Below are 23,445 nucleotides of genomic sequence, written 5' to 3'. Positions count from 1 at the left end.
ATGAGCCAGGACCTCCTCGTGTATAGATGTGAGGAGGCAGAGATACGGCAGTGGATGAGCCAGGACCTCCTCATGTATAGATGTGAGGAGGCAGAGATACGGCAGTGGATGAGCCAGGACCTCCTCATGTATAGATGTGAGGAGGTAGAGATACGGCAGTGGATGAGTCAGGACCTCCTCATGTATAGATGTGAGGAGGTAGAGATACAGCAGAGGATTAGATGTGAGGAGGTAGAGATACGACAGAGGATGAGTCAGGACCTCCTCATGTATAGATGTGAGGAGGTAGAGATACGGCAGTGGATGAGTCAGTACCTCCTCGTGTATAGATGTGAGGAGGTAGAGATACGGCAGAGGATTAGATGTGAGGAGGTAGAGATACGACAGAGGATGAGTCAGGACCTCCTCATGTATAGATGTGAGGAGGTAGAGATACGGCAGTGGATGAGTCAGTACCTCCTCATGTATAGATATGAGGAGGTAGAGATACGGCAGTGGATGAGACAGGACCTCCTCATGTATAGATGTGAGGGGGTAGAGATACGACAGAGGATGAGCCAGGACCTCCTCATGTATAGATGTGAGGAGGTAGAGATACGGCAGAGGATGAGCCAGGACCTCCTCATGTATAGATGTGAGGGGGTAGAGATATGACAGTGGATGAGTCAGGACCTCCTCATGTATAGATGTGAGGAGGTGGAGATACGGCAGGGGATCAGCCAGGACCTCCTCATGTATAGATGTGAGGAGGTAGAGATACGGCAGAGGATGAGCCAGGACCTCCTCATGTATAGATGTGAGGAGGTAGAGATACGGCAGTGGATGAGTCAGGACCTCCTCGTGTATAGATGTGAGGAGGCAGAGATACAGCAGTGGATGAGCCAGGACCTCCTCATGTATAGATGTGAGGAGGTAGAGATACGACAGAGGATGAGCCAGGACCTCCTCATGTATAGATATGAGGAGGTAGAGATACGACAGAGGATGAGCCAGGACCTCCTCATGTATAGATATGAGGAAGTAGAGATACGGCAGAGGATGAGCCAGGACCTCCTCATGTATAGATGTGAGGAGGTGGAGATACGGCCGTGGATGAGTCAGTACCTCCTTGTGTATAGATGTGAGGAGGTAGAGATACAGCAGTGGATGAGTCAGGACCTCCTCATGTATAGATGTGAGGAGGTGGAGATACGGCAGTGGATGAGTCAGTACCTCCTTGTGTATAGATGTGAGGAAGTAGAGATACGGCAGTGGATGAGACAGGACCTCCTCATGTATAGATGTGAGGAGGTAGAGATACGGCAGTGGATGAGCCAGGACCTCCTCATGTATAGATGTGAGAGGGTAGAGATACGACAGAGGACGAGCCAGGACCTCCTCATGTATAGATATGAGGAGGTAGAGATACGGCAGTGAATGAGCCAGGACCTCCTCATGTATAGATGTAAGGAGGTAGATGTGAGGAGGTAGAGATACGACAGAGGATGAGCCAGGACCTCCTCATGTATAGATATGAGGAAGTAGAGATACGGCAGTGGATGAGACAGGACCTCCTCATGTATAGATGTGAGGAGGCAGAGATACGGCAGTGGATGAGTCAGTACTTCCTTGTGTATAGATGTGAGGAGGTAGAGATACAGCAGTGGATGAGCCAGAACCTCCTCATGTATAGATGTGAGGGGGTAGAGATACAGCAGTGGATGAGCCAGAACCTCCTCATGTATAGATGTGAGGAGGTACAGATACAGCAGTGGATGAGCCAGGACCACCTCATGTATAGATATGAGGAGGTAGAGATACGGCAGTGGATGAGCCAGTACCCGAAGAGAGGCGGGATGTATCGGATCATGAATGCCATGCTTTGTACATCCCGCCCTCTGTATGCGATCACTTTACTCCTTAGTGATCGCCGTGAAGTGCTCCTTCGTTTACCTGTGTCCTGGCGTCTAAGAAAGGTGCTTTCCCCCGTCTCCAGAAACCTTATTGAGAGACACGCAGCGATTAGGATTCTAATTTTTATTTGTCTGGCCGTGATTATTGACTAGTACGCTCCAGTGACTTGGAGCGCAGTTAGCGCCTGGCGATGCCCTGTGGGATGCTTTGTTTCTTCACGTTGTTTTACTTTTAATACATTTCTAAAGAAGCGGAAGTTCTGCTTCTGCACAACGCAGCGGCAAATTCTGCGCCTTGCAAACGGAAATGTGCCCAGAAGCCCCATGCACTGTTTAATGTTACTGAAGGGTGAGAACACGGAGGGGCACAGGAGATATGTCACATGGATAAGAGGAAATATATATTATATTGTATTTTATTGTAGCTTTGCCCAATCCCAGAACAATTTGATTAAAAAAATTCCCATCTAATGCGGCGATCTCAGGAACGCTGATGTAATGATAGCTCAGGTAAAGCCGTCTCTGCGTTAGAGGACGCTAAGAGCGAATGCTCGGCAGGACGGAGGCGGAGGACGTGATGGAAACGTTGGGAAGTGCTGGAGCAGTTGTAAAACGTGTTATAATCCAAGCAAATATTTTTTTTAGTGAATTGGGATTTGTGTTGGGAAGAGATGAGGCTAATTAGTGCATCGCTCGCACACTAAAACTTATCAGCATAAAAATGTCACCCTCTCGCCGTCTGCAGCAGTGCGAATATTAACATTTTATTTAAGAGAGTGTAACGCTGCCTAAGCAGGTGTGTTTTTAATGCTCGCAGTAATAAAAACCTCTTTATAGAAGTGGCAAATTTATTCAGTTTACTTCTCCATTTCTGGGCATTTAATCACCCAGGGAGAGTGCACGGAGTGCTCTGTTAGAGGATCTCAAGCCGAATACCCTTTACAAGGAGGAGAGACGGCATTGTGTTGTGTTTGCAGCAGCGCGGCCCCCTCCTCGTTACCGGGATGAGTGAGAGCGCACACGAGACCCCAATTCAGTCTTCGTAACACATGAAGTACAGGGTCTGACCATGGACTCGGAGGTGGACAGAGATGATACTAACTCTGCTACGTTTGTGGTTCTCCTGCAAATTACTGAGGTGCTACAGCCGTCTAATCTGGGGGTAAAGTCCCCCGTAATGGTACCCCCGAACCTGATTATCAGTCAGCTGATACACAGTGCTGTAATGACGTGTCTGCATCCAGTCAGGCTACACCTGAAGGGGCTTATTTATTTACATTATTTTAACGTGAAAAAGGACAATTGTCGGGGGGTTACGGCAGCAGGTGACACTTCGCGAACACATACTGTATTTTCTGCGGATAAGTACAATGAAAATGATGTGAACTGGATTCGCAGGGACAGATCTTCATCACTCTCTCTGGCCCTGATTCAGAGCCGGACGCTCTGACAGAGCGCTCGCTCTGAATCAGGGCCGTCCTTCTTCATTTTTAGAGCGGCCTCCTGGCCGCTCGTATAGCTGTGGGTGACCACCCACAGCCATAGCGAGCGGCCAGGAAGATGGTCGCGATGGTCAAGACCATCGCAACCATCGGGCTTGCAACGAGAGGGTCTCGTTGCCGCAAGCCCTGGAGTGCTTTTGGCTCTATCAGAGCCAAAATCACTCCCACTGACATCACTTGTGGGGCCGGCCCCAGACGGTAGGCGTTCCCATGGGGACGCCTCCGTCTGGGCAAACACCTCTCCGGCCCGCCCACCAAAGGGGGCGCGCTGTCACTCAACATCGACAGCACGCCCCGTTTGGTGCGAGACCCGGAGCGACGGCTTGCCCGTCGCTATCCGGGTCTCGCGTATGCGCACTGGGCCAACATCGATCCGCTTGCGAGCGCTCAGCACTCACGAGTGGGTCTGAATCAGGCCCTCTGTCCCTGCATGCGATTTTTTTATACATCTTTGTGATTTATTGAAATATCGCATTGCGATATTGGGCGAATTTATCACAGCCAATCTGCATCTGAGATGCGGATTGTGATAAATATGCCCCATAGTGGGGGCTAAAATAAGTCCTTCCTTATTATAGACAGTGGATGGGGAGGGGGACTCTACCCTGCATGACTTCACACTAAACTTGAGCAGATACTCTATGCTAATATCGCAGCCGTCCGGATGTGTACAGAGACGACCATCGCTGTGTCTCTGATCTGCTGCTTGCGTACAAAGACGCCATCGTCGCACTGTCGATCCTCTGAGGAACCGTATGGTTGCTCAGAATGTCTGTCGGAACTAAGATGCCGCTGAGTCCAAGAACACAGTCGCTGGTTGCGTCGTCCCCCCTCCCCCCGCCGGAATGGTTGTGACACTCCTGCATTTCACTCGCCGTCAAGTGTTACCTCCCACAAACTATCACTACCTGTCATTCATTCTGCGTCCAAATTCACGCTGCGGCCATTGCCTTCATCACGACACGTGCAACGCGACACAGACACATTCAGAGTAGAATAAACATCAGTCAACTGCACAAACGTCGCCATTGTATCCAGCCCGGAATCCAGCCCTATATTTCAACGTGTAAAATATCACATAGGATGGAGAATATTACACGGAATCAGCCGTATGTACTAACAGGCTCTGTATACAAGTGACTGATAGAGATCTATACGTCCACTCGGCCAGTCCCTATAGTTACTCCCAGAATAACGTCCTCACTGAGACACTGAATGGTAACCGGCTTCGCCGTAATCAGGGACATTGATGGCTAATACAGACTGATAAGTGACCACTGCGCATTTCTATTTGGTCGCAGTATAACTTGCACAGAAGGGGTTACGGCACTGGCAGCGCCCGTATATCAGGCGGTAGATAGAGCCGCGGCCAGTGTGGCTTTATTACGTGGTAACTGCCATCTCTGCAGGAGATAACGCCGGAACCTGACACTATATATTCAGCTCGCAGAGACATGGCCGCCCAAGTATCTAATCTCTCTGCGAGCAGCCGTCCAGCGCACGTATTTCTTCCTTCCCCCGAAGTATACCTTTGCTGCGTTGTTTCCACATATTTCTTGCAATAGAGGCCAGGTCGTATTTCGGAGAGATTGATACAGTGTAATATTTACGAGGCCCCTTTATCTGGACGTTGCAGGAATAGCGCGCAGCGTCTCTCTCCCGGGGCCCGCCGTATTGTGCTGATATTTCCTCTCCCGCAGCCTGATTGTGAGAAGCAATTACAGAGGCCCTAAATTATCAGACAGCTTCATAAATAGAGTAAGATGTATCAACAACTCCGCTTCTAAAAACCCGCACTTAGGTAAACATACCCCGAAATGAGGAGTGTTAGGTGTTAGGGGAACGCAGACGGGATAAGGGGGGCTGCGATCACATGTATTATTGTCAGTGATAGATGAACCCCTTCCCCCCACACAGTTATATCACTGCAATAAAGAACATTCTGCTTAAGTCTCTTGTGACTTGTCCTTGGGAATGAGAGACGTCCTGGAGCTCTGCCAGGCGCAGACTGATAAATATCCACTAACCCACTGTACGTTACATCTCCCATATCCTCTCTGGCCCTGATTCAGAGCCGGACGCTCTGACAGAGCGCTCACTCTGAATCAGGGCCGTTTTTTTTAGAACGGCCTCCTGGCCGCTCGTATAGCTGTAGGTGACCACCCACAGCTATAGCGAGCGGCCATGATGATGGTCGCGATGGTCAAGACCATCTCGACCATCGGGCTTGCGACGAGACCCATGTGGTAGGGTCTCGTGGCCGCAAGCCCCAGAGAGCTTACGGCTCAAACAGAGCCGGAATCTCTCCACTGACATCATAAGTGATGTCAGTGTGGCCGCCCCCAGATGGTAGGCGTTCTCATAGGAACGCTTCCGTCTGGGCAGCCACCCCCCCTGGCCCGCCCACCAAAGGGGGCGTGCTGTCACTCAACATCGACAGCACGCCCGCTTTGGTACGAGACCCGGAGCGACGGATTGGCCGTCGCTATCCGGGTCTCGCGCATGCGCACGACGGAGCCGGCTCCGTCGTGGGCATGCGCTCTGGGCCACCTTCGACCCGGGTTGCGAACGCTCAGTGCTTGCTACCGGGTCTGAATCAAGCCCTCTGTCTCCTGGAAAGTCGGGTCACGTATAGAGAGGTCCTTTATGGTCCCCACAGATGAGACCTTCCCTAGGGGGATATCTGATAAATATGTTACCATACCACAGGTCTGTCCACACACACCTCTCCTCAGATGGCGCCTCTGTTTGGCATGCCGCGGACTTTGCGACTAAGCCGTGCCAGAGACTTTTGCACAAAATATGCATCTTATTTGCATTACTAAATTGACAGAAAAACATCGCACGGTTGCCCTGACTACTGACGCTGACGTTTCATGTCGCTTCTGTGTGCGATTTAGTCGCTAATCTGGGTAAAAAGCCACAAGACAGAAGTCCTGTATCATACCTCCCCACTGTCCCAATTTCAGCAGGACAGTCCTGTTTTACAGGTACCCCCTGGGCCGGGGAAATTGGGGAGGACACTCTCACACCGCCGCTCTGCATAACTGAGCAGCGGTGGCTGGATAACGCGCACATCGTCCATGTGTACTACGCCGGCTCTGGAAGAGGCTGGGGTGGGGGGGGGCTGTCCAGCAACTCCCAGAACCCCGGGCAAGCTCCCAGCATGAAGAAAACAGGGGTTTGGCATTTCCTGCGAGGCCACACCCCCTTACCAATAGGCCATGCCCCCTATTTCCGGGCGCACGTCTACGACGCGTGCAAGTATCCCTCCTCCCCGGGTGGGAAAGTTGGGAGGTAGACTAAATGAGTGGTCCACTCCATGCCCCGTGCCTCGTTATGCTTAATCTACAACTTTATACCAATTCCTTTGCTGCAAACATACTAATCTAGTGTATGCGAGCCGCTGTGTATGTAGCTGCGATGCAAATAAGATGCAGAATTCAGATAAAAGTACTTAAAGTATGGGAATCGCTACCCCCGAAGGAAGGTCAAAGTCATTCTGTGCGTCTCGCCTCACTCCGTGTAGCACATAAAGAATCGGTGTACGAGGACACATCTCCACGGACAGGTGACCTAGGCTTCAGGGGTCTATTGCTGCCTTCTGTATGTATACATTTATCAGTCCCCGCCCACTTGTGTTTCATGATACGTTGTCACTGACAACCAGACCGGTGCACGTTCAGTCATTTCCTTATGGGTCCCCCGTTACCTGGGGTAAGATTTCCCATCCTCACTGATATCTATATACTGCTTTCTGCTGTAAAATAATGAAATTGCATATTTGTTATATAGTTGTCCCAACACCATATCGGTATGATCGCAACCCTTCCTCATCTATCTACAGCTACGTCCTTCCTCATCTGTCTATAGATACGTCCTTCCTCGTCTGTTTATAGATACGTCCTTCCTCATTTATCTACAGCTACGTCCTTCCTCGTCTGTCTATAGATACGTCCCTTCCTCATCTATCCATAGATGCATCCTTCCTCATCTATTCATAGATACGTCCTTCCTCGTCAGTCTATAGATGCGTCCTTCCTCATCTGTCTATAGATACGTCCTTTCTCGTCTGTCTATAGATACATCCTTCCTCATCTATCCATATATACGTCCTTCCTCGTCTGTCTATAGATACGTCCTTTCCTCATCTATCTATAGATACGACCCTTCCTCATCTATCCATAGATACGTCCTTCCTCGTCTGTCTATAGATACGTCCTTTCCTCATCTATCTATAGATACGTCCTTTCCTCATCTATCTATAGATACGTCCCTTCCTCGTCTGTCTATAGATACGTCCTTCCTCATCTAGAGATACGTCTTTTCCTCATCTATCTATAGATACGTCCTTTCCTCATCTATCTATAGATACGTCCCTTCCTCGTCTATCTATAGATACGTCCCTTCCTCGTCTGTCTATAAATACGTCCTTCCTCGTCTGTCTATAGATACGTCCTTTCCTCATCTATCTATAGATACGTCCCTTCCTCATCTATCTATAGATACGTCCCTTCCTCGTCTGTCTATAAATACGTCCTTCCTCGTCTGTCTATAGATATGTCCTTTCCTCATCTAGCTATAGATACGTCCCTTCCTCATCTATCTATAGATACGTCCCTTCCTCGTCTGTCTATAAATACGTCCTTCCTCGTCTGTCTATAGATGCGTCCTTCCTCTTCTGTCTATAGATACGTCCTTCCTCATCTATCCATAGATACACCCTTCCTCGTCTATCTATAGATACGTCCTTCCTCATCAATCCATAGATATGCCCTTCCTCGACTATCCATAGATACGTCCTTCCTCGTCTGTCTATAGATACGCCCTTCCTCGTCTATCCATAGATACGTCCTTACATCCCTTCCTCATCTATCCATAGATACGTCCTTCCTCGTCTGTCTATAGATACATCCTTTCCTCATCTATCTATAGATACGTCCTTCCTCATCTATCTATAGATATGTCCTTCCTCATCAATCCATAGATATGTCCTTCCTCGTCTGTCTATAGATACGTCCTTCCTCGTCTGTCTATAGATACATCCTTTCCTCATCTATCTATAGATACTTCCTTCCTCGTCTGTCTATAGATACATCCTTCCTCATCTATCCATAGATACATCCTTTCTCATCTATCCATAGATACGTCCTTCCTCGTCTGTCTATATATACATCCCTTCCTCGTCTGTCTATAGATACGCCCTTCCTCGTCTGTCTATAGATACGTCCCTTCCTCGTCTGTCTATAGATACTCTCTTCCTCGTCTATAAATAGATATGTCCTTTCCTCGTCTATCCATAGATACGTCCTTCCTCGTCTGTCTATAGATACGCCCTTCCACGTCTATCCTACATGCAGTGTGTATTACACAGGAGGCACATGAGACATGCGTGACATGGCAGCCGGACTCCCCTCCCCTCGGGGTGACCATATATCTGTTGCGCTGAGTGATCATTACACTTATGGGGAACTGTTTCATATCTGCATTGTGTCGCCAACGTCTCTGCATTCATCATGGGGTAGTGAATATCAGATCAGCGCTGTGTAGCGACAGTGTCACGGTTCTGTGTGCGCCTTTTCCTCTAGGGTCCTGCCCATACATATATATATACATTCAGTCAGGTGCATAAATATTGGGACATTGACAGAATTTTCATATTTTGGCCTCTATTCACCACCACAATGGCTTTGAAATGAAACAAACAAGATGTGCTTTAACTGCAGACTTTCAGATTTAATTTGAGGGTAATTACTTCCAAATCAGGTGAACGATGTAGGAATTACAACAGTTTCTATATGTGCCTCCCACTTTTTAAGGGGCCAAAAGTAATGGGACAAACTAAACAATCCTAAATCTAACTTTCACTTTTTAATACTTTGTTGCAAATCCTTTGCCGGCAATTACAGCCTGAAGTCTGGAACGCATAGACATCACCAGACCCTGGGTTTCATCCCCGGTGTTGCTCTGCCAGGCTTCTACTGCAAATGTCTTCAGTTCCGGCTTGTTCTTGGGGCATTTTCCCTTCAGTTTTGTCTTCATCAAGTGAAATGCATGCTCAATCGGATTCAGGTCAGGGGATTGACTTGGCCATTGCATGACATTCCACTTGTTAGCCTTAAAAAACTCTTTGGTTGCTTCTGCAGTATGCTTCGGGTCATTGTCCATCTGCACTGTGAAGCACCGTCCAATGAGTTCTGAAGCATTTGACTGAGTATGAGCATAAAATATTGCCCGAAACACTTCAGAATTCATTCTGCTGCTTTTGTCAGCAGTCACATCATCAATAAATACAAGGGAACCAGTTCCATTGGCAGCCATACATGCCCACGCCATGACACTACCACCACCATGCTTCACTGATGAGGTGGTATGTTTTGGATCATGAGCAGTTCCTTTCCTTCTCCATACTCTTCTCTTCCCATCACTCTGGTACAAGTTGATCTTTGTCTCATCTGTCCATAGGATGTTGTTCCAGAACTGTAATGGCTTTTTTACATGTTGTTTGGCAAACTCTAATATGGTCTTCCTGTTTTTGTGGCTCACCAATGGTTTATATCTTGTGGTAAACCCTCTATATTCACTCTTGTGAACTCTTCTCTTGATTGTTGACTGTGACACATATACACCTACCTCCTGGAGAGTGTTCTTGATTTGGCCAAGTGTTGTGAAGAGGTTTTTCTTCACCAGGGAAATAATTCTTCTGTCATCCACCACAGTTGTTTTCCGTGGTCTTCCGGGTCTTTTGGTGTTGCTGAGCTCTCCGGTGCGTTCTTTCTTTTTAAGAATGTTCCAAACAGTTGATTTGGCCACACCTAATGTTTTTGCTATCTCTCTGATGGGTTTGTTTTGATTTCTCAGCCTAATGATGGCTTCACTGATAGTGACAGCTCTTTGGATCTCATATTGAGAGTCGACAGCAACTGATTCCAAATGCAAATGTCACACCTAGAATCAACTCCAGACCTTTTACCTGCTTAATTGATAATGAGATAATGAGGGAATAGCCCACACCTCCCCATGAAATAGCTTTTGAGTGAATAGTCCCATTACTTTTGACCCCTTAAAAAGTGGGAGGCACATATAGAAACCGTTGTTATTCCTACACCGTTAACCTGATTTGGATGTTATTACCCTCAAATTAAATCTGAAAGTCTGCAGGTAAAGCACATCTTGTTTGTTTCATTTCAAAGCCATTGTGGTGGTGAATAGAGGCCAAAATATGAAAATTCTGTCAATGTCCAAATATTTATGCACCTGACTGTATATCTATATATATATAGTATCAATCATATAGGAATATGGGAAACTCTGCATAAAGGTATGTCTGGTCTGAGCTCCTGCTTACATTACATGAAATCTGCCATGTTTCTATGTAGGGGCTTCCCGGTAACACTGGTTATATGGTGTATGAGGCTCTTACTCACTGTGTCCTTCCTTCCACTAATTACTCTTCCTTCTCGTCTGCAGATGTGATTCCGAGAACCGCTACCTGGGGAACCCGCTACGGGGGACCTGCTATTGTAAGTACTAGATGTCTCTGCTATTGTAAGCACTAGGTGTCTCTGCTATTGTAAGTACTAGATGTCTCTGCTATTGTAAGCACTAGGTGTCTCTGCTATTGTAAGCACTAGGTGCCTCTTCTATTGTAAGTACTAGGTGTCTCTTCTATTGTAAGTACTAGGTATCTCTTCTACTGTAAGCACTAGGTGCCTCTGCTATTGTAAGTACTAGATGTCTCTGCTATTGTAAGCACTAGGTGCCTCTGCTATTGTAAGCACTAGGTGTCTCTTCTATTGTAAGTACTAGGTGTCTCTTCTATTGTAAGTACTAGGTGTCTCTGCTATTGTAAGCACTAGGTGCCTCTGCTATTGTAAGTACTAGATGTCTCTGCTATTGTAAGTACTAGGTGTCTCTTCTATTGTAAGTACTAGGTGTCTCTTCTATTGTAAGCACTAGGTGCCTCTGCTATTGTAAGTACTAGATGTCTCTGCTATTGTAAGTACTAGGTGTCTCTTCTATTGTAAGCACTAGGTGCCTCTGCTATTGTAAGTACTAGGTGCCTCTGCTATTGTAAGCACTAGGTGCCTCTGCTATTGTAAGTACTAGATGTCTCTGCTATTGTAAGTACTAGGTGTCTCTTCTATTGTAATTACTAGGTGTCTCTGCTATTGTAAGTACTAGGTGTCTCTTCTATTGTAATTACTAGGTGCCTCTGCTATTGTAAGCACTAGGTGCCTCTGCTATTGTAAGTACTAGATGTCTCTGCTATTGTAAGTACTAGGTGTCTCTTCTATTGTAAGCACTAGGTGTCACTGCTATTGTAAGTACTAGGTGTCTCTTCTATTGTAAGCACTAGGTGTCTCTGCTATTGTAAGTACTAGGTGTCTCTGCTATTGTAAGCGCTAGGTGTCTCTGCTATTGTATGCACTAGGTGTCTCTTCTATTGTAAGCGCTAGGTGTCTCTGCTATTGTAAGCACTAGGTGCCTCTGCTATTGTAAGCACTAGGTGTCACTGCTATTGTAAGCACTAGGTGTCTCTGCTATTGTATGCACTAGGTGTCTCTTCTATTGTAAGCACTAGGTGTCTCTGCTATTGTAAGCACTAGGTGTCTCTGCTATTGTAAGCACTAGGTGTCTCTTCTATTGTAAATACTAGGTGTCTCTTCTATTGTAAGTACTAGATGCCTCTGCTATAGTAAGCACTAGGTGTCTCTTCTATTGTAAATACTAGGTGTCTCTGCTATTGTAAGCGCTAGGTGCCTCTGCTATTGTAAGTGCTAGGTGTCTCTGCTATTGTAAGTACTAGGTGTCTCTGCTATTGTAAGCACTAGGTGTCTCTGCTATTGTAAGCGCTAGGTGTCTCTGCTATTGTAAGCACTAGGTGCATCTGCTATTGTAAGCGCTAGGTGTCTCTGCTATTGTAAGTGCTAGGTGTCTCTGCTATTGTAAGCACTAGGTGCCTCTGCTATTGTAAGTACTGGGTGTCTCTGCTATTGTAAGTACTAGGTGCCTCTGCTATTGTAAGTACTAGATGCCTCTGCCATTGTAAGCACTAGGTGCCTCTGCTATTGTAAGTACTAGGTGTCTCTGCTATTGTAAGCACTAGGTGTCTCTGCTATTGTAAGCACTAGGTGTCTCTGCTATTGTAAGCACTAGGTGTCTCTGCTATTGTAAGTACTAGGTGTCTCTGCTATTGTAAGTACTAGGTGCCTCTGCTATTGTAAGTACTGGGTGTCTCTGCTATTGTAAGTACTAGGTGCCTCTGCTATTGTAAGCACTAGGTGTCTCTTCTATTGTAAGCATTAGGTGTCTCTGCTATTGTAAGTACTAGGTGTCTCTGCTATTGTATGCACTAGGTGTCTCTTCTATTGTAAGTACTAGGTGCCTCTGCTATTGTAAGTACTAGGTGCCTCTGTTAATATAAGTACTACTATATATCACACACAGAGCACACACATTCCACATACACTGTAACGTAGCATTTCCTATACAGATACAGCGACAGTCACACACAGGATATACACATGCCGCATACACTGTAACATAGCATTTCCTATACAGATACAGCTGCAGTCACACACAGAGCACACACATGCCGCATACACTGTAACGTAGCATTTCCTATACAGATACAGCTGCAGTCACACACAGAGCATACACATGCCGCATACACTGTAACGTAGCGTTTCCTATACAGATATAGCTGCAGTCACACACAGAGCACACACATGCCGCATACACTGTAACATAGCATTTCTTATACAGATACAGCTGCAGTCACACACAGAGCACACACATGCTGCATACACTGTAACGTAGCATTTCCTATACAGATACAGCTGCATTCACACACAGAGCACACACATGCCGCATACACTGTAACGTAGCATTTCCTATACAGATACAGCTGCAATCACACACAGAGCACACACATGGCGCATATACTGTAACATAGCATTTCCTATACAGATACAGCCGCAGTCACAGACAGAACACACACATGGCGCATACACTGTAGCGTAGCATTTCCTATTCAGATACAGCTGCAGTCACACACAGAGCACACACATGGCGCATATACTGTAACATAGCATTTCCTATACAGATACAGCCGCAGTCACAGACAGAACACACACATGCCGCATACACTGTAGCGTAGCATTTCCTATTCAGATACAGCTGCAGTCACACACAGAGCACACACATGCCGCATACACTGTAACGTAGCATTTCCTATACAGATACAGCTGCAGTCACACACACAGCACACACATGCCGCATACACTGTAACGTAGCATTTCCTATACAGATACAGCTGCAGTCACACACAGAGCACACACATGGCGCATATACTGTAACGTAGCATTTCCTATACAGATACAGCTGCAGTCACACACAGAGCACACACATGCCTCATACACTGTAAGGTAGCATTTCCTATACAGATACAGCTGCAGTCACACACACAGAGCACACACATGCTGCATACACTGTAACGTAGCATTTCCTATACAGATACAGCTACAGTCACACAGAGCACACACATGCCGCATACACTGTAACGTAGCATTTCCTATACAGATTCAGCTGCAGTCACACACACAGAGCACACACATGCTGCATACACTGTGACGTAGCATTTCCTATACAGATACAGCTGCAGTCACACACAGAGCATACACATGCCGCATACACTGTAACGTAGCATTTCCTATACAGATACAGCTGCAGTCACACACAGGATATACACATGCCGCATACACTGTAACGTAGCATTTCCTATACAGATACAGCTGCAGTCACACAGAGCACACACATGCCGCATACACTGTAACGTAGCATTTCCTATACAGATACAGCTGCAGTCACACACAGAGCATACACATGCCGCATACAGTGTAACGTAGCATTTCCTATACAGATATAGCTGCAGTCACACACAGAGCACACACATGCTGCATACACTGTAACATAGCATTTCTTATACAGATACAGCTGCAGTCACACACAGAGCACACACATGGCGCATATACTGTAACATAGCATTTCCTATACAGATACAGCTGCAGTCACAGACAGAACACACACATGCCGCATACACTGTAGCGTAGCATTTCCTATTCAGATACAGCTGCAGTCACACACAGAGCACACACATGCCGCATACACTGTAACGTAGCATTTCCTATACAGATACAGCTGCAGTCACACACAGAGCACACACATGCCTCATACACTGTAACGTAGCATTTCCTATACAGATACAGCTGCAGTCACACACACAGAGCACACACATGCCGCATACACTGTAACGTAGCATTTCCTATACAGATACAGCTGCAGTCACACAGAGCACACACATGCCGCATAAACTGTAACGTAGCATTTCCTATACAGATTCAGCTGCAGTCACACACACAGAGCACACACATGCTGCATACACTGTGACGTAGCATTTCCTATACAGATACAGCTGCAGTCACACACAGAGCATACACATGCCGCATACACTGTAACGTAGCATTTCCTATACAGATACAGCTGCAGTCACACACAGAGCACACACATGCCGCATACACTGTAACGTAGCATTTCCTATACATATACAGCTGCAGTCACACAGAGAGCACACACATGCCACATACACTGTAACGTAGCATTTCCTATACAGATACAGCTGCAGTCACACACAGTGCACACACATGCCACATACACTGTAACGTAGCATTTCCTATACAGATACAGCTGCAGTCACACAGAGCACACACATGCTGCATACACTGTAACGTAGCATTTCCTATGCAGATACAGCTGCAGTCACACAGAGCACACACATGCCGCATACACTGTAACGTAGCATTTCCTATACAGATACAGCTGCAGTCACACAGAGCACACACATGCCGCATACACTGTAACATAGCATTTCCTATACAGATACAGCTGCAGTCACACACAGAGCACACACATGCCGCATACACTGTAATGTAGCATTTCCTATACAGATACAGCTGCAGTCACACACAGAGCACACACATGCCGCATGCACTGTAACGTAACATTTCCTATACAGATACATCCGCAGTCACAGACAGCACACACATGCCGCATACACTGTAACATAGCATTTCCTATACAGATACAGCTGCAGTCACACACACAGAGCACACACATGCCGCATACACTGTAACGTAGCATTTCCTATACAGATACATCTGCAGTCACACACAGCACACACATGCCGCATACACTGTAACATAGCATTTCCTATACAGATTCAGCTGCAGTCACACACAGAGCACACACATGCCGTATACACTGTAACGTAGCATTTCCTATACAGATACAGCTGCAGTCACACAGAGCACACACATGCCGCATACACTGTAACATAGCATTTCCTATACAGATACAGCTGCAGTCACACACACAGAGCACACACATGCCGCCTACACTGTAACGTAGCATTTCCTATACAGATACAGCTGCACTCACACACACAGCACACACATGCCGCATACACTGTAACGTAGCATTTCCTATACAGATGCAGCTGCAGTCACACACACAGCACACACATGCCGCATACACTGTAACGTAGCATTTCCTATACAGATACAGCCACAGTCACACACAGAGCACATACATGCCGCATTCACTGTAACGTAGCATTTCCTGTACAGATACAGCTGCAGTCACACAGAGCACACACATGCTGCATGTTTGCGGCAAATAGACTATACGGGACTAGGTGCGACTGGATGGGCTATTTATCGCGACTGACGAAAGAGGACACATCACATTACTGTAATTACTCTGATTTGAGTAGAGGTGACGATGATCCGCCTCTCCGATATCTGCCCCCAGCCCAGTGTGCGGGGGCCACAGTGGTGTAGACATCCCCCAGCCGCAGAGCTTTACCTTTCTTTGGCGATCAATGCATATTACAGAGAGTGTCTGCGGCTCTGGGGGGAGGTTAAACCGCCGCACCTGCCTCAGAAGCCTGAGCCCATTAAAGTTTATTAGCTCCAATTTATTGGAAATAAAATACAGTCAGGCTTTTCATATCTTCATTAGAAATCTCTGTAGCTTTGGAGATGGGAACATTTAACAGGGTAAATCAATAGATATTAAGAAATGCAATTACCTGTGAGTATGTTTTGTTACAGTATCAGGGTAACAGCGCGGGGAGAGGACCAGGCTAGATTCATCCACACTGGAAATCCCAGAATCAATGTACAGATATAGGAATTATATAGTCTCACATAAACTCACATTATGGAATAAACTGAGCAGAAATGTGACTGCAAGATACTGATGCTCTGGTATCTCCTGCCATTACCTATATATCTATAATATATGCTGTCTTAGAGCCTGATCACTACTGTACGCAACTGCCATTACACACGCAATCGGACGCCGTTGAATGGGCATGCATAATTTAGCCACTGCAATGCCGTACGCAGTCTGAGATCTCATAGCGTGCGCTGAAGTTAGCAATTCCTGAGTAAGGTCAGACCTTGTCCAAGTGTGTGTGAGGCGGTGATGGTACTCCATGTTACTGATGGTTTCTCAGTCTTGTGTAGTCACTGTGTGTGATGAGGTTAGTAATTCCTGAGTAAGGTCAGAGCCTGTGTAAGTGTGTGTGAGGCTGTGATGGTACTCCATGTTACTGATGGTATCTCAGTCTTGTGTAATCACTGTGTGTGATGAGGTTAGTAATTCCTGAGTAAGGTCAGAGCCTGTGTAAGTGTATGTGAGGATGTGATGGTACTCCATGTTACTGATGGTCTCAGTCTTGTGTAATCACTGTGTGTGATGAGGTTAGTAATTCCTGAGTAAGGTCAGAGCCTGTGTAAGTGTGTATGAGGCTGTGATGGTACTCCATGTTACTGATGGTATCTCAGTCCTGTGTAGTCACTGTGTGTGATGAGGTTAGTAATTCCTGAGTAAGGTCAGAGCCTGTGTAAGTGTGTGTGAGGATGTGATGGTACTCCATGTTACTGATGGTGTCTCAGTCTTGTGTAATCACTGTGTGATGAGTGTTAGTAATTCCTGAGTAAGGTCAGAGCCTGTGTAAGTGTGTGTGAGGATGTGATGGTACTCCATGTTACTGATGGTATCTCAGTCCTGTGTAATCACTGTGTGTGATGAGGTTAGTAATTCCTGAGTAAGGTCAGAGCCTGTGTAAGTGTGTGTGAGGCTGTGATGGTACTCCATGTTACTGATGGTATCTCAGTCTTGTGTAATCACTGTGTGTGATGAGATTAGTAATTCCTGAGTAAGGTCAGAGCCTGTGTAAGTGTGTGTGAGGATGTGATGGTACTCCATGTTACTGATGGTTTCTCAGTCCTGTGTAGTCACTGTGTGTGATGAGGTTAGTAATTCCTGGGTAAGGTCAGAGCCTGTGTAAGTGTGTGTGAGGCTGTGATGGTACTCCATGTTACTGATGGTCTCTCAGTCTTGTGTAGTCACTGTGTGTGATGAGGTTAGTAATTCCTGAGTAAGGTCAGAGCCTGTGTAAGTGTGTGTGAGGCTGTGATGGTACTCCATGTTACTGATGGTTTCTCAGTCTTGTGTAATCACTGTGTGTGATAAGGTTAGTAATTCCTGAGTAAGGTCAGAGCCTGTGTAAGTGTGTGTGAGGCTGTGATGGTACTCCATGTTACTGATGGTATCTCAGTCTTGTGTAATTACTGCGTGTGATGAGGTTAGTAATACCTGAGTAAGGTCAGAGCCTGTGTAAGTGTGTGTGAGGATGTGATGGTGCTCCATGTTACTGATGGTATCTCAGTCTTGTGTAATTACTGCGTGTGATGAGGTTAGTAATACCTGAGTAAGGTCAGAGCCTGTGTAAGTGTGTGTGAGGATGTGATGGTACTCCATGTTACTGATGGTTTCTCAGTCTTGTGTAATCACTGTGTGTGATGAGATTAGTAATTCCTGAGTAAGGTCAGAGCCTGTGTAAGTGTGTGTGAGGCTGTGATGGTACTCCATGTTACTGATGGTTTCTCAGTCCTGTGTAGTCACTGTGTGTGATGAGGTTAGTAATTCCTGGGTAAGGTCAGAGCCTGTGTAAGTGTGTGTGAGGATGTGATGGTACTCCACGTTACTGATGGTATCTCAGTCTTGTGTAATCACTGTGTGTGATGAGGTTAGTAATTCCTGAGTAAGGTCAGAGCCTGTGTAAGTGTGTGTGATGGTGTGATGGTACTCCATGTTACTGATGGTCTCTCAGTCTTGTGTAGTCACTGTGTGTGATGAGGTTAGTAATTCCTGAGTAAGGTCAGAGCCTGTGTAAGTGTATGTGAGGATGTGATGGTACTCCATGTTACTGATGGTATCTCAGTCTTGTGTAATCACTGTGTGATGAGGTTAGTAATTCCTGAGTAAGGTCAGAGCCTGTGTAAGTGTGTGTGAGGCTGTGATGGTACTCCATGTTACTGATGGTTTCTCAGTCTTGTGTTATCACTGTGTGTGATGAGGTTAGTAATTCCTGAGTAAGGTCAGAGCCTGTGTAAGTGTGTATGAGGCTGTGATGGTACTCCATGTTACTGATGGTATATCAGTCTTGTGTAGTCACTGCGTGTGATGAGGTTAGTAATTCCTGAGTAAGGTCAGAGCCTGTGTAAGTGTGTGTGAGGATGTGATGGTACTCCATGTTACTGATGGTTTCTCAGTCTTGTGTAATCACTGTGTGTGATGAGGTTAGTAATTCCTGAGTAAGGTCAGAGCCTGTGTAAGTGTGTGTGAGGATGTGATGGTACTCCATGTTACTGATGGTGTCTCAGTCTTGTGTAATCACTGTGTGTGATGAGGTTAGTAATTCCTGAGTAAGGTCAGAGCCTGTGTGAGGCTGCGATCGTACTCCATGTTTTCTTATGGTGTCTCAGTCTTGCTAAGGATTATGGATGTTTGTAAGGTAAGGTGAGCGTCCTTGTGTAGTGCTGCGAGGGCATAGCGATCACAATGGATTAGCATTCTGTCGCAGATGAACTTCGCAGTTGCGATGCATAGTGAATCCAGCCCTTAGTCCAGTGTTCACTGCCCACCTGTAAATGGACGTTCAATGGTAAGACCTCCAATATTAATATTATATCGTGAATTGGTTTGAAAATATGCCTAAAACAAAATGTATTCCCACCTTACCTTGAATATCAGTTCTGTATGTTGAGAAAATCATTCAGTTATTGCTAAGTGCACATAACCATATAACTGTGAGAGTCCATCCCACAACTTACTCCTTATAGTGGTACACACCAGACAATATTTTGCCCGCGCACATAATCGTCCACATCAGCCAGTGTGTACCCACCATGTGCGAGCCTACGTGCTGCTCAATCTGATGAACGTCCCCATGCTTGTGGAGGCGGCTGGTGAACGACATATTGCGCGGTCGTTCACCAGATCATGCGGTGTCAAAGGACTGTACGATATGTCGTTCGACGCATGGCGGGTTAGCCGGATACGCACAGCGTGTAATGTGTATCCGGCTTAGCTCTGAGCTCCTTTACTTGCTTCTCTGTCGTGTTCCGTCCTGATAGATTATTCTCTGTTTTCCTAGGTGCAGTGAGAGGCTGATCTAGGACAGCATATAATATATAATATAGAATTAGGCATATGTGGCCGGAGGCTGGCCACACGGGGTTAATGGCTGCCACAGCATTGAAGGGGTTAACCCCCATGCTGTGCCGCCATTTTTAAAAGGACAAAAAGGCGCCAGGCGCCCATTGTATATGTATACTCTGCGCTACGCGCTGAGTGTTAAGTGTGTTTTTAATGTTTTACATGTCCCGGCCAGGACTTGCTGCACTGGGGGAGTGTAGGTAGATTGTGTCATGGCCGCTGCGGGACAGGGAGAGCCAGCTCCCACTGCGACCAGCGCTGAAACCGTTAAAGTGGACATAGTATAAAAGCACACTGCACATGGTTCATAGTAAGCTGTATTAATATACACATATTGTGCGGTAGAGCACTACATCTACAATGCATTGGTGTATAAAGTAAAGTAGTATAGTCTATGACATGTGTAAATATATTTTTGTATGTAATATGGGTGTAAATGCACTTATAGAAATGTAACATGTCCTGACCTCTGGAGACAAACTGCTGGTTAGATGTCCTCACCTAGGGATGGATATGGTAATTACCCTATAGCCTGGCAGCCTCACCTAGGGATGGATATGGTAATTACCCTATAGCCTGGCAGCCTCACCTAGGGATGGATATGGTAATTACCCTATAGCCTGGCAGTGGGGATGGATATGGTAATTACCCTAGCCTGGCAGCCTCACCTAGGGATGGATATGGTAATTACCCTAGCCTGGCAGCCTCACCTAGGGATGGATATGGTAATTACCCTAGCCTGGCAGCCTCACCTAGGGATGGATATGGTAATTACCCTAGCCTGGCAGCCTCACCTAGGGATGGATATGGTAATTACCCTAGCCTGGCAGCCTCACCTAGGGATGGATATGGTAATTACCTTAGCCTGGCAGCCTCACCTAGGGATGGATATGGTAATTACCCTAGCCTGGCAGCCTCACCTAGGGATGGGTATGGTAATTACCCTAGCCTGGCAGCCTCACCTAGGGATGGGTATGGTAATTACCCTAGCCTGGCAGCCTCACCTAGGGATGGATATGGTAATTACCCAAGCCTGGCAGCCTCACCTAAGGAGGGATATGGTAATTACCCTATAGCCTGGCAGCCTCACCTAGGGATGGATATGGTAATTACCCTATAGCCTGGCAGTGGGGATGGATATGGTAATTACCCTAGCCTGGCAGCCTCACCTAGGGATGGATATGGTAATTACCTTAGCCTGGCAGCCTCACCTAGGGATGAATATGGTAATTACCCTATAGCCTGGCAGCCTCACCTAGGGATGGATATGGTAATTACCCTAGCCTGGCAGTGGGGATGGATATGGTAATTACCCTTTAGCCTGGCAGCCTCACCTAGGGATGGATATGGTAATTACCCTTTAGCCTGGCAGCCTCACCTAGGGATGGATATGGTAATTACCCTATAGCCTGGCAGCCTCACCTAGGGATGGATATGGTAATTACCCTAGCCTGGCATCCTCACCTAGGGATGGATATGGTAATTACCCTAGCCTGGCATCCTCACCTAGGGATGGATATGGTAATTACCCTATAGCCTGGCAGCCTCACCTAGGGATGGATAGGGTAATTACCCTATAGCCTGGCAGCCTCACCTAGGGATGGATATGGTAATTACCCTAGCCTGGCAGCCTCACCTAGGGATGGATATGGTAATTACCCTAGCCTGGCAGCCTCACCTAGGGATGGATATGGTAATGACCCTATAGCCTGGCAGCCTCACCTAGGGATGGATATGGTAATGACCCTAGCCTGGCAGCCTCACCTAGGGATGGATATGGTAATTACCCTATAGCCTGGCAGTAGGGATGGATATGGTAATTACCCTATAGCCTGGCAGTGGGGATGGATATGGTAATTACCCTATAGCCTGGCAGCCTCACCTAGAGATGAATATGGTAATTACCCTATAGCCTGGCAGCCTCACCTAGGGATGGATATGGTAATTACCCTATAGCCTGGCAGTGGGGATGGATATGGTAATTACCCTATAGCCTGGCAGTAGGGATGGATATGGTAATTACCCTATAGCCTGGCAGTAGGGATGGATATGGTAATTACCCTATAGCCTGGCAGTGGGGATGGATATGGTAATTACCCTATAGCCTGGCAGCCTCACCTAGAGATGAATATGGTAATTACCCTATAGCCTGGCAGCCTCACCTAGGGATGGATATGGTAATTACCCTATAGCCTGGCAGTGGGGATGGATATGGTAATTACCCTATAGCCTGGCAGTAGGGATGGATATGGTAATTACCCTATAGCCTGGCAGTAGGGATGGATATGGTAATTACCCTATAGCCTGGCAGTGGGGATGGATATGGTAATTACCCTATAGCCTGGCAGTGGGGATGGATATGGTAATTACCCTTTAGCCTGGCAGCCTCACCTAGGGATGGATATGGTAATTACCCTTTAGCCTGGCAGCCTCACCTAGGGATGGATATGGTAATTACCCTATAGCCTGGCAGCCTCACCTAGGGATGGATATGGTAATTACCCTAGCCTGGCATCCTCACCTAGGGATGGATATGGTAATTACCCTAGCCTGGCATCCTCACCTAGGGATGGATATGGTAATTACCCTATAGCCTGGCAGCCTCACCTAGGGATGGATAGGGTAATTACCCTATAGCCTGGCAGCCTCACCTAGGGATGGATATGGTAATTACCCTATAGCCTGGCAGCCTCACCTAGGGATGGATATGGTAATTACCCTATAGCCTGGCAGCCTCACCTAGGGATGGATATGGTAATGACCCTAGCCTGGCAGCCTCACCTAGGGATGGATATGGTAATGACCCTATAGCCTGGCAGTAGGGATGGATATGGTAATTACCCTATAGCCTGGCAGTGGGGATGGATATGGTAATTACCCTATAGCCTGGCAGTGGGGATGGATATGGTAATTACCCTATAGCCTGGCAGTGGGGGGTTAGGTGGTGACTGAAGAAGCCTTTCCTATGTAATGCGGGCTAGGGAGACCCCTGTGTGTCTGTGTATGATACCAAGCAAAGTTGTAAAAGACAAGTTGTCTGTGGTTAGGAAGCTTCTATGTTGTGTAAGAACTTAGAAGTGTTTGTTTTTTCATGATTATTGCAGGAAGACCAAAGCGAATGTTATTGCTGGTTATCCTATATAGAGATTTTGTCACTGTGTGATAAATATATCTAAGGATGAGAATAAATGACCAGTTCCTGTGGGATGTGAGTTGTACTTACTTTTGGGATAGATGGTCTGATTGGGTTACAATACCAACTGTGGGTGGATGTCACCATGCTGTATTATCTGTTCTGACTATATATATACAGGGCCTGTGAGCCTCTGTTGTGTGTGTACAACCCTGTAACTTCTGTGTGGAGGAGGAGACCTGCTGATAAGATTCCTGTATGTGATACATCTTTGAAAATCCTTTGTGGA

The 23,445-nt window shown here is 46.6% G+C and overlaps 1 protein-coding gene across 1 annotated transcript in view; it reads left to right on the top strand.

Moving 5' to 3' along the window:
* Positions 1–23,445, top strand: part of LOC148473395 (attractin-like protein 1) — a gene marked incomplete at both ends in the record, with an annotated part of 144,528 nt that overhangs the window by 92,381 nt on the left and 28,702 nt on the right. The window contains one exon of the mRNA XM_088459639.1: positions 10,865–10,917. Coding sequence (XP_088315765.1) covers positions 10,865–10,917 — 53 coding nt within the window. The remainder of the gene's footprint in view (positions 1–10,864; positions 10,918–23,445) is intronic.

This window comes from Taudactylus pleione, unplaced genomic scaffold, assembly GCF_031769625.1.
Source record: "Taudactylus pleione unplaced genomic scaffold, aTauple2 ptg000920l, whole genome shotgun sequence".
Lineage (NCBI taxonomy): Eukaryota > Metazoa > Chordata > Amphibia > Anura > Myobatrachidae > Taudactylus > Taudactylus pleione.
The sequence above is the reverse complement of the archived record's forward strand: the minus strand, read 5'-3'. Positions and strand labels throughout refer to the sequence as shown.